Below are 18,434 nucleotides of genomic sequence, written 5' to 3'. Positions count from 1 at the left end.
ATTATGTTTAAAATTAAAGTCATTTATACGTCACAGAGTTTAAAGATTAAAAGTAAATTAAAGCTTGTCATTTTTTGGATAAAAGAAATGCTAAGATTTGCTTTATATTTTATATGTTCTTAGAAAATGATTAAAGTATGGCCAAATGCACCCACCACCTCTTTATCTCTTTACTTCTACCCAAGAGCCTTCACGTATTTGGATACTCCAGGCCATATTTAGTTTTTTAGAGTTCTCTAAATGTTTTATGCTCCACAATCATTTAGTTGCACTTACATTTGTATTTACAGCATTTTGCAAATGCCCTTATCTAGAGCAACTTAAAACTGGGCAGTTGAGGGTTAAGATTCATGCTGTTGAGTCTAGCATCGTACCGGTGATCAGATTTTATCTTGTGACCTTCCGATCCAGATTCCCGTGCCTTAACACTCTAAAGTAGTTGTGGGCCATAATGCAAACTGCCTTAACACAAAGTGTGCAGCAGGTACATTTCAATGATAAGTATTAGTTCTTATTTTTATTGTCTGTTATTTTATTTAGGAATTAAAAAATAAATGGCTATACATATAAATTGATTTGTAGATAGATATAGTGTACTCAAATTCAGATTCATAAAAAACTATCCTAGCTTTTGCAATATAAAAATTGCCTTTGGTCAATTCCTGCCTACCAATTTCTACCAATTCCAGGGACAGATGGGGACTAATTGGCAATTTAATGGCGTTAATTCTTATTCTCGGAAGCAACAACGAATTCTGCTTTTTGAAGATTAGGTAATTTTGATCAAAGATTAATTTGAGAACTAAAAAGTGACAATTCACTGGTCCTTATAAAACGAAAAAAGAAATTAGAGATGGACGTGCAAATTATTTCTCTGATTTTCACTTCCAGCTCTCACATTCCTGTTCTGATGACTATTGCTTTGGTTGCAAAAAATGTGTGCAAAGTTGTCTGTTTTGTTTGCATGTTTGTGTGCGTGTGTGCGTGTGTGTGTGTGTGTGTGTGTGTGTGTGTGTGTGTGTGTGTGTGTGTGTGTGTGTGTGTAGACACTAATTCAGGCTGGTCGGGGCCAAAACTTGCAGCAGATGAGCTAGTGGAGAATGGATCAGTGATGGGCCTTTCCACCTCCACCATTAACAAAGCATCCCCATCTCAAGCACACAGGAGCAAGGAGGTGCACCAAGGTTTTGAGGTATACGTACACACAAACACATCGCTGTCAATAGTAAGGCTACTAGACCATGTTGAGTATTTGTTCTTGTGGCTGGGTATAAAAAGTCAAAGCTGTCTGAAATGACGCACTTCCCGTGGTTCTGTGTGTTTCCTGCCGGAGTCGCTGGCACAGGAAGCGCTAATTGGATGCGCTCTAGTTTTCTGACAGGTAACTGAGGATCTGCAACCCTTCCCCCTGTCTAAAAGGGGATGAGTCACCCTGCTCTTTTTGGGAACCTTTGCTCTTCCTACATCTCTGTCATCTGCCTGCCTGCTTCTGCAACTAGGCCACAATTACTGGCGCTACATGATGTGTGTACATATGTGAGCATGGTTGTGCCTGAAGGGATAGAATTGATGTTGTGCTGCTTTATGTGTCATTAAATACAATCCCTGTAAAGATGAATAGCATTCAGAGCATGTTTTAATGGAACGCATCCGGGATTGCAGTCAAAACCAGAGCTGTGATATAGTATAATACATTAAATACCATTCATATCATCACCAGCATTGCAATAGTGTAAAATTATTAATCTGTTGAATTAAATCTAGAAAATTTCAGGACAAAATTGAACTGGTTACTACAATCATCCCTGTGATTGTGAAATGTGTGAGAGGATATATAACCGGTTACATGCTGTGCTTATAGTGGAGCAAGCGGCCGTTCCTGGCACTCAGCCTACGCAGACAGTGAAATATGCTGATAGGCCTCAGCACTTAGAGCTACTGAAATGAGAAACATCAATTCAGACTGTCCTGCTTCAAGCCCAACTGGAGTGTGTAGCTGATCGTGGCTGTTGAGGCCAGACACACCATTTTTTTAAAGCTCAAGATCATTCAGCCAGTTTAGATTAACAGGCCAGAAAATCACTTATGGTGTTCTGCCATCATAAACAATGACTGTACAGGTTGAATCATTTTCAGTCTGTATTTTCCTCAAACACTAATGTAATGCAAACATGGATGGATTAATAATATTAGAAATAAGGTGTTGTTCTCCTTTGTTTTCTTAATAAATATTAAAAATACTTTGTCAGTATTTAATAATATATATTACATTTAAGTACTGTCAATAAACTAATGCTGGAGTTACATATATAATTATAATTCAGTTATAGCTCTAATACAGTGCTGAGCTGAGATTTTCCTGGTCTGCAGATTTCCAGAGCGGTCATAGTCTGTACAATCAGTTAGTGTGAAAGGCACAGACTTTCATTTTGCCTGTCCTGTTAATCAACCCAACTCTCTGGACATAATCTGATCTATCTGGACTAGTAATCTGATAATCTGGACTATCTTGTTGCTAAATTTACTTGTCTGCTTTTGTTTCTGTAATGTTGCATGAGTGTGTGCAGTTCGTATGATATATAGCGGACCAGTACAGTAGACACTAATGACGCTTTTATGGAGGCGTTTCCACTTTTCCAGGTTTACTATAGTGATTGGACATTACAGTGATATTATGTAATATCATGTATAAGGCATCACAAACACAGCATTAGCCAGACTTGCTTGCTATGTGAAATGCTCTGGTGCTGTGAAACTATTGTATATAAAGAAATTAACATAGATAACAAGTGAAAGGAACTTAGAAAAAGGTAATGCCACATCCATACAGTTCAGTGACTCCAACATTGATGAATTCTACAAATACATTTTTAACATTGTAATGTTAATTAATTATCGACTAGATACTTGTGCAGAATCTAAAAAACTGAGGAAAAAATTAGGAGGAAGAAAGTCATCAGGAAACATTAATGGATCACATATTTGCTAGCAGGAGTAGCAGTGTATTTTAGGTGTAAAATGAATGAAGCAAATTGATTGGCTGTGTTTGAGTGCAAAAAGTGCAAATTGTATACATACAATTTTTGTATAAAATGTTACTTTCATACAAAAACATTCCTTTTTGATACAAGGAATTATCAGGAGGGCACAGGCAATTAGGCTGGTGCTTTGTGCCAGTGATTTTTCTCTCTTGAATGAGAAACTAGTAAACCATGGTGTAAAACAGCAGTGCAGTCAGAGGCTCTATAAATCTTAGGGAGGCTTTCTGTTTTATCACTGATGGCACTGTGCCAAAATGGCACACGGGGGTGTGTGTGTGTGTGTGTGTGTGTGTGTGTGTGTGTGTGTGTGTGTGTGTGAAAGCCTCTGTAAGATGGTGCACACTGTATAAGTTTTAATGCTAATCATAGCCAGTAAGCATTTTCATTCATCATGCTGGTTTATGTGCCTGTGTGTTTTAAGCAATAACCCGATGAGGGGGCTAGAGAGTACTAAAATGTAAACCTGTGATATTTCGTGGGGTTTAATAAAGCTGCAGACAGCTTCGATAAGAAATTCAAAAACAGATGGTAATAGGGAAGTATAGTTAGAGTCATCTGTGCCCATTAGCATGCAAATTAGTATTGTAACAAACCACATTTTAATTGTGATTGTGAGAATCCTGACCATTTCTGAGCTTCCAGTTATATTTTCCTGGAGTTTTATTTACAGTGCTTTAGTATTTTTTGTTAAATAAATGCAGAATGGACCCCTAGGTTATTTTAATCATTATGTAAAGCAATGTTATTACAAGATGCATTTTTTTTTCTGTGCCATCCTAGCATACATTAGCCACTCCTTAGAGAGGGTTGTGATAGCAACAGGCTAAGTGGGTCAGGGCAGACTTCTCTGTTCCAAGCCACAGATTTCACCTTCTTGAGGGTGATGCCCAGAATTTCAAGCCCATTTTTTATTTTAACCTTGTTAAAGCCACCTAAATCTGAGGCATCTCTGTTAAGAATTTCATTCATTTCTTATGAATAAGATTCCAGGGAGGATCTTTTTTCTCACCTATAGTAATGGTATCCCAGTGATTAGGATAAAAATATAGCCTCAGACTTGAAGTTGGTGGTTCTTAGAAGTAGGGGGGTTCATTCCAGAGGGCTAGTTTGGATAGTGCCCCCAAAAACATCATCTGCAAATAAACAGTGATGTTATATCAACCCCCACATCCATTCTCAGGTGTTTATAAGATATGCATCTTTTTTGAGGGAAATCTCAGTACTGTGTTGGATAGTTCTGAAACATCAACCAAAGTGATTTAATGTTTTCCAGAGAGCAAATACCCTTTCACGACTTATGCACTATTTTTCCTTGTCCCCCCTACAACATTTACTTGTTTTTTTCTGGTCTGTTTTGGAACAGGACCACAGTTCTGTATGTTCTCACTGTGTATATGACAGCCTACTCATAAGGTGTGTCAGGGACAAAGCAGAAGTGGAAAGGAGTCAGACATTAAGGAGAAACTCAACAATGTGTTTATGATTCAAACCCATACGTGTGTTTTTGGATGGACAACAAACTACCTTAAGTGAAATGTTTTTCATGAATGAGTCAGCTACTTGAACTGGTTCTCTCTAGTGTATAAAATAATCCAAAATGAAGACAGATGCAGTTATTTAAAATTCATTAGTATTCAGTATTCACTCGAAAGTGCAGGGCTGACCGAAATCCATTATCTTGGCAACGATTAAGAGCATGTTTTAGCAAGAATATAAAGAAATGTGCTTGATTCCACATGCATAGCTGAAACTGCATGACAATATTATGTACTGATACTAGTTATGAGCCATGTTGTAAAGTGTATTACATAAGTCAATTGTTATCCCGATAAAGATTTTTTTTAATTCAATATATTTGTAATAAATATATAGTAATCTTCTGTTTATCGCAGTGTTTACGTTCCAAAACTACCCGCGATAAACGAAAAACCACGATAAACGGACACCACAACAAAAATGCTACTTTATGTATACAGTACTGACATTTGACTTCATTTTATAATGAATAACTTTATTTTTATTAATAAATTTCATTATTTTAACATAAAACTCCATGAAAACAATTCCCTATAAGTTTTTTGGTCTATCGTGTTATCCGCGACTAATTAGTTATGTGGCAAATGCAATTCCGCGATAAACTGTGGGTGCAAGTATACTGTTATTTAATATTTTAACATGGCACATTTCTTTTATATTGCAGAAATGCAGTGGGTAGTGTTTGCTCTTTCACAGCTTCAATATTACTGCCATAAGCTTGAACCTAGATTTCTCTCTGTGCACACATGGGGTTTTCTCCACATTCTCTGGTTTCAAATAAGAAAAGAAAAGAATGAAAGAAAGAATGAACGAAATCTGTTATTGTGTTTATAATTACAAATATCACCTTGATGTATATACATTTATTGATAAACATTTGACCATCAAACCTATATGTGGGTCTTTCACATACTGTTGGCAACATAAAAGTTAACACAATTGTATTGAAGCAGTCAGATTTTCCTTTACTGGAACCAAAATGTCCAAATATGTCCTTAGCTGATTTTGGCAGTATGCACTAAATGAAGTTTACGATGTTCAACAAGCAAATATGGGTGTACTGGTCAGGTATACACAAACCTTTAGCCATATAGTTTATAACAATGCACATAATCTTATTATAAATATATAACATATATCAAATTCTATTATTTTACTTAATAAGGAAAGGTGTATACATGGTGGTTGTGAAAAAAATGGCAGCCATCACTTTTTGCTAAACTGACTCACTAAAATTAGCAGTACTCCCAATTATCCTGTCAGTGTCAGTTCTCAGTTAGTATAATGTGACAGACAGATGAATGTTCTCTACAAATTCTTTATTAAATATTAGGTGTGCTACATGTTTGAAAATTAAATATACAGTCAGCTCTCAATTTACAAACTTACGAGATACGGCCACCTCAAAAAAAAAACCCAGAGAAAATCCAAATAAATTCAAGAAAACTTGCCCAATCCTCCAGCACCTCTTCACCACCACCGAGCCCCTGTCTGACCTCTTCCCTTAACCTCACACTACAGTCTTACTCCTTCAGTTTCCACCATCTTATTCTTCTTTCAGTCCTCACTCTCCTCCTCTTCTTCTTCACCTCCAAAACCATCCTACAGACCACCATCCGATGCTGTCTAGCTACACTGTCCCCTGCCAACACCTTACAGTCTCCAATCTCCTTCAGGTTGCATCTCCTACTTAGAACATAGTCCACCTGTGTGCACCTTCCCCCACTCTTATACGTCACCCTAAGATCCTCCTTCGTCTTAAAATACGTGTTCACCACTGCCATTTTCATCCTTTTTAGCATTAAAATCTTCCCCAATCACCAATCGTTTATTCCTAGGTACACTCGCCACCACTTCAGAAATTTTCCTTCTCCTCCATCTCACAACCCATTTGTGGAACATAGGCACATTTGACATTTATCATCACCCCTTCCACTTCCAGCTTCATGTTCCTCACTCTATCAGAAACTCTCTTCACCTCCACTACACTCTTACTGTACTCTTCCTTCAGAATCACCCCTACACCATTTCTCTTTCCATCCACACAATGATAGAACAGTTTAAACCCCCCTTCAGTGTTCCTGACCTTACTCCCTTTCCACTTGGTCTCCTGAACAAACAACATATCTACCTTTCTCCTCTCCATCATATCAGCTACCTCTCTCCCTTTACCAGTCATAGTACCAACATTTGAAGTACCCACTCTAACCTCCACTCTCCTACACCTCTCAATTTCCCGCTGTCTCTGTAGACCTCTTCCTTATCTCCTTCTGCTTCTTCGGCCAACAGTAGCCCAAATTCCACCGGTACCCTGTTGGCTAACAATACCTGTTCTCTATGCTGGATGCTCTTCCTAACGCAACCTAAGCGGGCACTGGCTTGTGCAACCCTAATGGCTGGGTTATATTATATAGAGAACATGCTGGACAAATGAAAGTGTTCTTTCAGAGCAGCAATCATCTGTGATTTGATGTGACCAATAGCACAACAGATCTGGATCAACTGACATACATTATATATTCACACAACAGTTACACATTCATAATCCTTAAAATCTGCACAACAATAGCTTTAAAAAAAAAAACATCTCAGATTGACAGATTGTCCATAGTCCTACAGTGCAATCGAATTATGACCGGAGTTTATTGTTTCATCCCTATTCATTAATAACCATTAGGTGATAAAAGATAAGTCTAAGGATGTCTGGATTTGCCAAGAAAGCTTTAATGCCAGGCAATTAAGACTGAAGGAGAAATAGTGGAAAGCATCAACACTCCCAACAGTGTGGGTGTGGACTAGTCTGGTGTAATTCATTTCAATTAAATTGTATTACTACAGACCTTTTAACAATAGACATTGTCAGAAGGGTGCATACTGTCTAACTATATTCCACTGATCATTAATTTATTGTGGTTTTAATAATCACTGCTCTGTCTCACTGCTGCTTTATTAGGATGTAAGCACAGGTCAGGTGAAAAAAATCTTCTGACAAGCACACTTATACACACACACTCATTGTTGGCTCATTTTTTTGAGTTTTTTTCTTCACACTGTAACCATAACAACGCTCATTCCATTACTAGCCAGTATAAGCTATCTATCTAGCCTACCTTGTTTTCTAAAACACTGAAGCAGAGCCCAGGTATCGTTTTTGTAGTGATGGTAGAAATCACAAGGCACCATTATCAAAGGTACTATATTTATGATTGAGTTATCAGTCTGTTAATTACAGAAATTCAATAACTAAAACAATCCCTCTGTAAATAATGTCTAAAAATTGTAATACATTCTGTTGGTTGAAAGTTCAGGTTTAAAAAGTAGTCTCAGTGTCTATAGCTATACACGAGTAATTAAGTTGCAACTGGATGTTATGCAAATGATTGTATAATATGTTTGAGTAATGCTTGCTGGCGGTTTTACTGGTTAATCGTCGAGTCTGAGGGATGCAATGTTGTTCTACAGAAGACAATATAAATGCTCATTTTGTGCCAGAATCACTTCAATCTTTAACTTGTTTTATTACTCCTCTCCCTCTCTTTCTCACACACAAAGCTCATAAAGAGATGTATCACATGCTGAATAGCTTGAGGCAGATTAAAATCAGACCATGTCATGGGACAACAGGGGGTCAACACACACACACACAAACACACACACACACACACAGACACCTGACATTTACTTCACTCTCAGACACACAGAATCCACATGTACATTAGTCCTCAGCTCTGGAGGTTACTTTATATTATACATTTATAAATTGTATTTGTAATTTCTGCTGTATAAATAGAATAGATTTTTTTTTTAAATGACCTTCTTTAGCAATATGCTGACCTACTTAACTTTGGACAGCATGTGCATTCAATTCAATTTATATAATGATTGACATGGCTTTTGTTTTCGTAGCTTTTGTAGCTCTGCTTCAGTCAGAACCTTATAATGAATACAGCCAGACAGGAAGCCATAATAATTTTAAGGAATATAAAAAGGTAAAAGCCTAAATAAAGAGAAATATAAATAGAAGGTGAGCATCACATTACAACTATTGCTGATTGTTCCCGATCTGAATAACATGCTGTGTGTGAGACACAGTGCTGTGGCAGACGTATTAGTGATCTGTGGCTAGGACACAGACTAATGGAAAAGGTATGGCAATAGATTTTAATTGTCCCTGGCTATAATTAGAACTTGGCAAAGCTAATGGAGATAAAACAAGCAACAATAATGCTCACAGATAAACAGCACCGAGCACTCACATCATCATGCCATCGACACTAAGCACTTGTGGGGCTTTTTTTGTTTCTGTTTTTTGCCATAGCTTTATTTAAATAATATCACAAAGTAGCTCTACAGAAATCTGGATGTAGCCCAGTTAAAAAAAATTCTCGCTGAAACAGTTTGAGGAAGTAACCATCACATCTAAACTGTCATGCCCTGAAGGTGGGATTATAAATGATTTGCAGTATACAGTTGGATAAGAGTAAAAATGAACAGTAATAAGTGATATTAGATTACCGAAAGCCCCAGTGTGTTTGCCCCAGCTGACCCGATGAAAATGTTGTACTAAATAAGGTTGATAAATGGGAAGATTTAGTGTGCTGGTTAGGACTTCCTCCAAAAGAATAATGTAAGAATTCCCAGATTATTAAAAATAAAGCATTGCAATATAGTTAATTGAAAGGAATATAAAAATGGGAAACAAATTATAAGCTATAGCCTTTTTACTTAGGCTTTGTTGTTATCCTCTCTCTCTCTCTCTCTCTCTCTCTCTCTCTCTCTCTCTCTCTCTCTCTCTCTTTTGCTGCTTTATTTTGTGTATAAGTAAGAGAAATGTGCTTACATCCATCTGAATGTCAGACATACTCTACTTATGTTACTTGCCATACCTCAAACAAACCATTATTATCTCTTAAATGTAAAATCTATGCATTTTACTGAATATGTCATGGGACATGTGAACTTTTTGCTCATTTCAAATAAGCTCATTTTAAGCAACACATAAAAGACTAGTCTAATAATGAACACCAATATATTATTTCTTGTTCACTGATATCGTAAATGCAGAACCACTTAACAAGGTAGAGATAGAGAATGCTGGTCTGGGTATGTAGCTTGAACCTGATTAAATGAATAAAGCAATGTGGAAAGGTGAAGTAGAGGTTATGTGTGAGTGTGTGCAGAATTAAAGAAGGTGCATGAATACATGCAGGAGACAGACGGCAGCTTACGACAGCAATGGGCTTGTAAGCACTTGCCATACATTTGCTTTAGGGTCAAGAAGAATTGCCTGTACATACATATACTGTGGATGCAAATGGAATGCTGTGTGTGTAAATCATGTGTATGTGTGAGGAAAATGGGAGGAGCTTAAAGGATTTAAAGCATCCATGTAATTTCAGGAAGAAGTCATTTCTCTCTCTGTCTATCTTTCTCTCTCTCTCTCTCTCTCTCTCTCTCTCTCTCTCTCTCTCTCTCTTTTGCTGCTTTATTTTGTGTATAAGTAAGAGAAATGTGCTTACATCCATCTGAATGTCAGACATACTCTACTTATGTTACTTGCCATACCTCAAACAAACCATTATCATCTCTTAAATGTAAAATCTATGCATTTTACTGAATATGTCATGGGACATGTGAACTTTTTGCTCATTTCAAATAAGCTAATTTTAAGCAACACATAAAAGACTAGTCTAATAATGAACACCAATATATTATTTCTTGTTCACTGATATCGTAAATGCAGAACCACTTAACAAGGTAGAGATAGAGAATGCTGGTCTGGGTATGTAGCTTGAACCTGATTAAATGAATAAAGCAATGTGGAAAGGTGAAGTAGAGGTTATGTGTGAGTGTGTGCAGAATTAAAGAAGGTGCATGAATACATGCAGGAGACAGACGGCAGCTTACGACAGCAATGGGCTTGTAAGCACTTGCCATACATTTGCTTTAGGGTCAAGAAGAATTGCCTGTACATACATATACTGTGAATGCAAATGGAATGCTGTGTGTGTAAATGATGTGTATGTGTGAGGAAAATGGGAGGAGCTTAAAGGATTTAAAGCATCCATGTAATTTCAGGAAGAAGTCATTTCTCTCTCTGTCTATCTTTCTCTCTCTCTCTCTCAGTGTGCATATGTCTCTCTGACTTTGTCATGTAGCTAAACAGAGGCAAGGAAGTCCAGCTAGATTTATAGAAACCCGCCTATGGCAAGTCTGGGCAACTACAGCAGCAGTAACAGTCGGATCAGTGTTAGTTGGTGTACGTGTGTGTGTGTGTGTGTTTGTGTGTGTGTGTGTGTGCGCGCACACGAGTGTAAGTGCAAATGTATGGGTGGGCAGACTGGGAGGGGGCAATACCGCTGCTAGAACAGCTACTCAGACAGAGAAAAGTAGCAGAGTCAGAGAACAAGAAAGGCAGAAGGAAAGGAGAGAAAAAGGGAAGTTGTTTGAAGAAGGTTTGAAGAAGAGCAGCTATGGGACAATTTGATCCACTGTGAGATGAAGGACCAGAAGCACATAATAAAACTGACCCAGATATGAATGTAAGTTGGAAGAGTTTTTTTGTTGTGATGAATGTGTAGTAGATCACTTGCACACTGATTGTTACAAAGATCGGTAATGTAACTGTAAATGTGGTTAATGTTTAATATTCTAGTACCTGTTCTAGCAAAACTGTTTTTTTTTTGTGTGTGTGTTGTAGAGTGATCATTAAAAGGGCAAACGTTTAATATATATTCATACAAAACGGCTTATTGTTTTCCCCTTTAACATTGTTGCTATATACTGTAAATTTAAGATATAAATCCTACCATGTGTCAGTGTAAGAAATTAGTACTACTTAATTAAAAAACAATTTTATTCAAGTGCATGTGACTGACTTCATGAGATTAAATATGATTTGATTTGCTATTTGTGAGTAGAATCACATTTCCTTGTGTAAAAACTTTTCTATTGTGTTCTTAAACTGTGAGCTTTTTGGATGCTTGAGTGCCACACAATGTTCAAGGTGATTTGATTGAGCATTGCCTCACCTTGTCAGAGCATGGCGGCTATAAAAAGGAGAAGGAAAAGAGCAACATGCTTCTTTAATGAAATATTTAGTTGAAATAGCACTGCTGCTCTGAGCTCAGAGCCAGACTTCCCTATTCTTGTCATCGAGTTCGGCTCACTTCTCCTGAACTCACGATTCGCAAAAAAACACCATCATTAGAGACAGAAGGATGAGGAAAGCAGATCAAATAAACATATAAGCATAAAGTTAGTCAGTTTTTCCAGTTTATAGGCCATTCACGGAATCCACTGTTGCCGGAAGCATGCTGCTTCTTTTCAGTTCACATCTGGTGCCTGAGAGATGCTCATTTGTTCATAAAAGTATAGAAAGTAATCCTCAGAGACACAAAGAGGTGATATTTCTGATATATATGTGAACCATATTGGTGTTTGATGGCAAAACTTTTAATTCCTTTTCCTCTGTGCTTAGGGGAATGCACTTGTGGGCTATGTTATATTATGCATTAGCAGCTATGTAGGGCTTACGCATGAGTGGTTACAGCAGAGACCACACACACATAAGCCAGGCCAGTTCAGCTAAGAGAACTTTAAGACTGAACACTCTATGCCAAGCTTTAAGTATTGTGGGGAATATTCAGAGCTAGTACATGTGGAGTCTTAGGTCACTGAAAATGGCCCCCACCAGTCTCATGTCATGTCCAAACCACAAAATTATATCTTGTTTTAAAACATCCATATAATCAGTATTGAGTTCAGACATGGTCATATAGCCAGAACACCACAGTACACACAACTGTGGTGTGTGTATATATATATATATATATATATATATATATATATATATATATATATATATATATATATATATACACAAACCAAATGTTCAACACAGGTATATGCATTAATATTATATTGCACATATGTATAGTTTATCACTATATTTTATTGGGATTTATAGTAACATTATGTTTAATTAATTTTAAGAGACAGCTAGATGAATAGAATCCTACATAAAAAACACTAAATATGCCTTCACAGATACATAAGCATGCCAGCAAGCAACAAGTTAAGCATCTAATTAGTCTAGTAAAGTCTATAATGCACAAAAACAGTTTCATTCCAGCTTTTTAGGTTTAGCTCACAAGTTAGTCTACATAGGAAAAGATTGATGTACATTTTAAAATGAATTACTGGAATGGTGTTCAGTATTTAGTTGGGTAAGTAATGCTTTTTTTATATCTAGGCTACAAACTAGCATAAGATTGGCCAGCTGTCATAAAACTGAGTATTTTTTTATGATAACATTAGTAATACAAAATTAGTATAGACGTTTTGTGGGCTGTTCTGTTTTTTCTGAAAGAATTTTTTTTTTATCTAACGGTTTTGAAATGTGTGATCATGATAATGATGAATAATGATGAACTACATTGTACTACCTACTAAATCAGAGATGCCCAAGGAACAGGGCCTGTGGTAACTTTTGATTTGTATATGAGAGAAGGAAAAAAGGAAAACAAATGCCTTTTGGAAAACATTTAAAAAAAATAAGGACCAGATTTCTGTCATTCATTAGTCCACTGAATATCTGTATTAGTCACTGAACTCTACTGTACAGTAAACTGTTTTACTACTATAAGCACTATATGTTTTACTGAATTTATTTGTTTTTTAAATATTAAATCATAAATGAGAGGAACCATGGCAATCTTTACCTTAAATATAATTATAAATTATAAATGTTTGGTATAATGCAACATTTATTTTTAGTCCATGGACTGCTATCAAGTTTGATTTTTGGCCCTTCAGAGGAAAATGTTTGGTCACCTCTGTACTAAACCCTTCAGCTGCAATCAAAGTGAGCATTTATGGCAAACGTTAGATTTTGAATTTAAATATCTGTGACTCAAAACCTCCCTGAAATCACACTTTGCTTTAAAAGATCACATGTAAAACTTTTTGATAGAATTGATGATCTCATGCATTTCAACTACTATATTTATCTCTACCTAAATACATTTTTGTATCACAATCAGTGGGAGTCAGTAACCAGTTTTTGTGTTTCAGCAGCATTCCAGTGCAAATGCAGTGGACCCCACTGAGGAGAACACAGACACTGAGGACAATGAGGAAGAGGACCTGGGGGTGTTGGATGACCAAAGGAGCATCATCCTCCACCTGCTCTCCCAGCTTAAACTGGGCATGGACCTCACACGGGTATGTATACACACAGACACACACAGAGGCACTCCTTAGGTTGACTCACTGCTTGCACAAAAATCAGTCATAAATTTGCTACAACAGTGACTACAAAACTCTGACTGTTAACTCAGTTCAGTTTAGTTTAGAGATGCTTTACTGGTTTGGGATTTGTAAATTACATTATTGCCAAAGAAAATAGTTCAGTTAGTTATACAAATAACATACATGGATGTAAAGGCGATCTTTCTGTGACATCTGTCACCCCATTGATCGCTTGGGTCGATGCGGCTTTCCCTTCTGTGTGATTTCCTTCTTCTACGTGTTAATAAATTATCTAGAACAAACAAAAAGCCAACCAACTTTTGAAAGGAATTCAAAATAACAGTGTATACGAAGAATATTAGTTGCACAAAAAATAAAATAATATATACATAATATGTAAGGAAAAAGCAAACAGGAAACAATTAAAATATGCTAGTCGGTAATTTTTAATAACAGCATGTCCCAAATATTTTCTTCCTCTTGTACCACACCACACAGTTTTAGCCATTTTTGTTCTCCAACATAAGTCCAAAAAATAAAAATAAAAAATGCAGCTAAACACTTTTTGGAGACTCTTTATAAATGTTTAATAATCGTCTTACAGAGAAAGAAAATCATCTTATCAATTATACTTAAATCCATTGATGTGGAACATCCACCATACAAATCCTAATAGTGTATTAAAACAAGTGCATTGATAAAAAGCTGGGAATAATGTCAGAGCCGAGCTGTTTTGTAAACCTGAGTGTATCCTGTAGTGATCAGACACAAATGTAAGCATGATGTGGCATATCATTTGCTCATTCTAAAATGAATCTTTGTTCCCCTTACAATAATCGTGACTTCTCAGACCGTGATGAATGATGGCCATGATGAATTTGACAGAGGAAATGAAAGTCTATTGATTAAAAAGCTTGTTGTACATAGTACTTCAAAAGAAGAGCAAGTTGCAGCCCATTCTGCCTGTATATTTCCTGCAGGGCTTGGCTGAGGTTAAAAGCATTCAGCAGGGATCGATGCAGGTCTCTGGGAATCACGGATGAGTAAAGATAACGATGTGTGTTAGAGATTGTTAGGCCTGGGGCAAAAGGACAGCACATTGATCCATTGCGGGTCAGATTGAACGTCACACGCGGAATCACACGTTTATTAATATGTCTCAGCAGAGTGGATTGGGCCTCATTGATGTGTGTGTGTGTGTGTGTGTGTGTATGTGTGACATAGTGTGACACAGAAATAGGACAAATTAGAAATGGGTAGCGGTTGCGCTTGTGAATATGCTCAGTACTCTGCTATAAAATTCAGGGTTCTGGTAAGATCAAAACATTTTTGTTCAGTATAGTTTAAGAATTGTGCAGTCTTGTGAGAACCCATCTAATCTTTCTCTATTTGAATTCTCCTCCTGCAGTCCAGAAGAATATGTAAAACACTTTTTTTCAACTTTCAAACAAAAGCACTTTTATTCTTGCTATGTATTCTAGGGAATTAGTAACACGTAGTAAGGAAAAAACATAAGTTCATAAGGACATAAGTGATGACTGCTGGGCCCCTTAACCATACCTGCTCACTTCTGCTGTCTACCAAATGCCTTAAATGTAAATGTTAAATTGTAGATGTAAATGTAAATTTAGTCCCTGATGAGTCATCTCTTTTAGACTAACACAGAAATGCTTTCTGAATGAGAATATCTTCTAGAAAAGCTTTATCCTGGGTGGTATCAAATAGTAGTATTAAATAACAGGGTAATTAGTGTGTTTTTAACTGTATTTCCATGTATTTCCATGTACCGCAACTGTATTTGCTGTTGTCTCTGGTGGCTTACACTGGAGTAGTAAAAAAACATTAGAGACCACTCTTTTATCTCTCTCCTAGGTAGTGCTACCTACCTTTATCCTGGAGAAACGCTCTCTGCTGGAGATGTACGCTAACTTCATGGCCCATCCTGATATGTTCCTGGCCATCACAGCTGGAGCAACACCAGAAGAGCGCATTGTGCGATTCGTGGAATATTACCTAACTGCCTTTCATGAAGGACGCAAAGGTGCTGTGGCTAAAAAGCCCTATAACCCCATATTAGGAGAGAGCTTTCTGTGCAGCTGGGATGTCCCACACGAAAAAGTACGGCCCCTTAGGACCAACACTTCCGGTCCTGCGCCTTCAGCCACACCCCTCAACTCGACGGTTCCTCTCACTGCTATCAGCTGCACTTTGTGGCTGAGCAGGTCTCACACCACCCGCCAGTCTCAGGGTTTTACTGCGAGTGCAAGGAACGGGGAATGTGTGTCAACGCCCATGTCTGGACGAAGAGCAAGTTCATGGGCATGTCTGTGGGTGTGTCCATGGTTGGAGAGGGTAAGTTAAATTATGTGTGTTTAACAGATTGGATTTCACATAAATTAGGACTCTTAAAACAGTTAGGAAGTTGAGAAATTAAATCATGTGATCTTTTGGTTGTATTCTGAAACTAAGTGGATCCACAGTAATTTTCCTGCAATTGCTATGTAAGATGTCTCCGGAAAGTCATCAGTGCGGTGTCTTATGACTGTTATAACTTTATAATATTACCATCATAATCTGCTCAGGAACGAACAATGCAACTGTCCAATTGATGTATAATTTTTAGACAACACGTGCATAGAGTTTTAGTAAGAAATCTTTCCTCAGGCTGAGTAATAATAAAGTCATGGTTTGATGGTCCAGTTTATAGCAGCATGGTGTCAGAGTTTAACTGTAAGCTACATTCAGTTCAGCTGACAAAATGATGAAGAGGGGGGTGTATATGAAGCATGAACACTGCTGTCTGGACTGCTTCTCTGAATGTAGGAACTACCCACTCTAGACTCTAGCTGAGTTCAATAGAGGCTTTTAAATCACTCTTTGTCTGAATCCATTCAACCTTTGTGATGGTATTGATGAGCCTCCAAGCATTTTAGATAGTTCATGCCATCGCTCTTGGTAGATACTTGTTAAAATCGTTTTTCAACACATTTTTCAACCTCCTGTTCTGTAATGAAGAAAGAGATAGGAAAGACACCTCCTACATTCATCTTCAGTAATCCTTATGTCCTGGGCAGGCGAATCCTATCTAAAGATCCCTGGATGTGAAGTGAGAACACACCCTGGATGGTGTGCCAGTGCATTCACAGAGCATTATGTACATACAGTACATGCATTCACACCCAGATCAAATGAAGCATAGCCAATCTGCATGAACCTGCAGAAAACCAATGGTTAACAGAGAACATGAATTGAACTAGGAACCCTGGATATGTAAACAGCAGTGTTACCCACTGTGCCTAAATGTTACCTTATTGATATTTTCTTGCACAGAAACCAAACATATCACATCAGATGGTATAGTTTTTAGGAATTTCTATTGATTGTAGTGTGTTAAACATCCTTCGAAGGGTCTTTTCAATACAACTGGGATCTTTACAAATGTGTGGCTTTATAGCAAGCTGCTCCATATCATCTTTACAGAAGCTGTCTGGTGAATGGACAAGCCTCAGAACATGTGATGGCTAAGCTAGAGAAAGAAAGCACAGACTTTCCTTTCTATGTCTGCCTCACTTTTTTTTGTCCAGCTCCCATTTTATTTTCTCCCATACCAAAAATAACAAATGTCTATGAAACATGATCCCCACATACAAAGCAGAGCAGCTCTTCCGTCTTTCTATCAGCATGTTTCTAGCAAAAGCAAACTAGCAGCAGCCGCCAGGTGAAGTGGATAAAGTCCCTGCCTCGGCAAGCCAGCCTCAGCCTATTAGTGATTCACTCTGATTAGGCCAGCATTAATTACCTACAAGACAAATGGAACTAATTCTCCTTTAGAAGAGCAAGGTGGGTAATTAGAGGCAGAGACCTGATAGGGATTAATGAGGATTTTTAAATGCTGTGTAATGATACCACACACTTATCACAACACACAGAAAGTAGACTATAATGTGTTTCTTTTTCCCCCAAGTTTTCATTTTGTTTTATACAAACGTGCATATGAAATGATTATTGCCCCCAGAAAAAAATTAATACACATTACACAAAATAACGAAACATTTTCCACTCAAATATTCATCAAAAATAATGGTATTGTAATGTACAAAATGATTGGCATGCCTAAGCTGCATTTTCTTTCATATAAATGCAAAGAAATAAATGCAAACAAGAGAGAGAGATCTCTGTCTCAGCAGAGTTCGGGTAATAATACAAATTTCACATTTGAAACTTTCTTCTTCAAATGTGATATACTGCCCTATGATACAGTGTGAGCAGCATTTTAAATAGCTGAGGTTGGCTTGGAGTAGGCATTTCCTATCTTCTCCAATTGGTAATAGTCATAGGATGGAAAGACTTGGCTTGTGGGTGGGAATTGGTCACGACTAGAATAAGAAAATAGGGAGAAAATAAATAAAAATGTTAGAAATGAGGAATACAGTGCAGAAGATGGTTCACATTTGGTTGTTTTTCGTAAATAGGTTTCAAAATCAACTGAACAACAACAGGCTTCTGTTGTAGTTTCAACCTTTTAGTCCAGCAGAACATAATTTTACTTGATGGTACAAAGGACCAGCAAAGGACAGCTAAGGTAATATATGGAGATAGATCATC

General features: G+C 37.3%; 1 protein-coding gene across 1 annotated transcript in view; it reads left to right on the top strand.

Moving 5' to 3' along the window:
• The window catches only part of osbpl10b (oxysterol binding protein-like 10b), a 40,607-nt gene that overhangs the window by 15,666 nt on the left and 6,507 nt on the right, over positions 1 to 18,434 (top strand). Inside the window, 4 exon segments of the mRNA XM_046848520.1 lie at positions 1,047 to 1,192; positions 13,653 to 13,802; positions 15,702 to 16,002; positions 16,005 to 16,181. Coding sequence (XP_046704476.1) covers positions 1,047 to 1,192; positions 13,653 to 13,802; positions 15,702 to 16,002; positions 16,005 to 16,181 — 774 coding nt within the window.

The sequence above is a fragment of the Silurus meridionalis genome, chromosome 4 (genome assembly GCF_014805685.1).
Source record: "Silurus meridionalis isolate SWU-2019-XX chromosome 4, ASM1480568v1, whole genome shotgun sequence".
NCBI lineage: Eukaryota > Metazoa > Chordata > Actinopteri > Siluriformes > Siluridae > Silurus > Silurus meridionalis.
The sequence above is the reverse complement of the archived record's forward strand: the minus strand, read 5'-3'. Positions and strand labels throughout refer to the sequence as shown.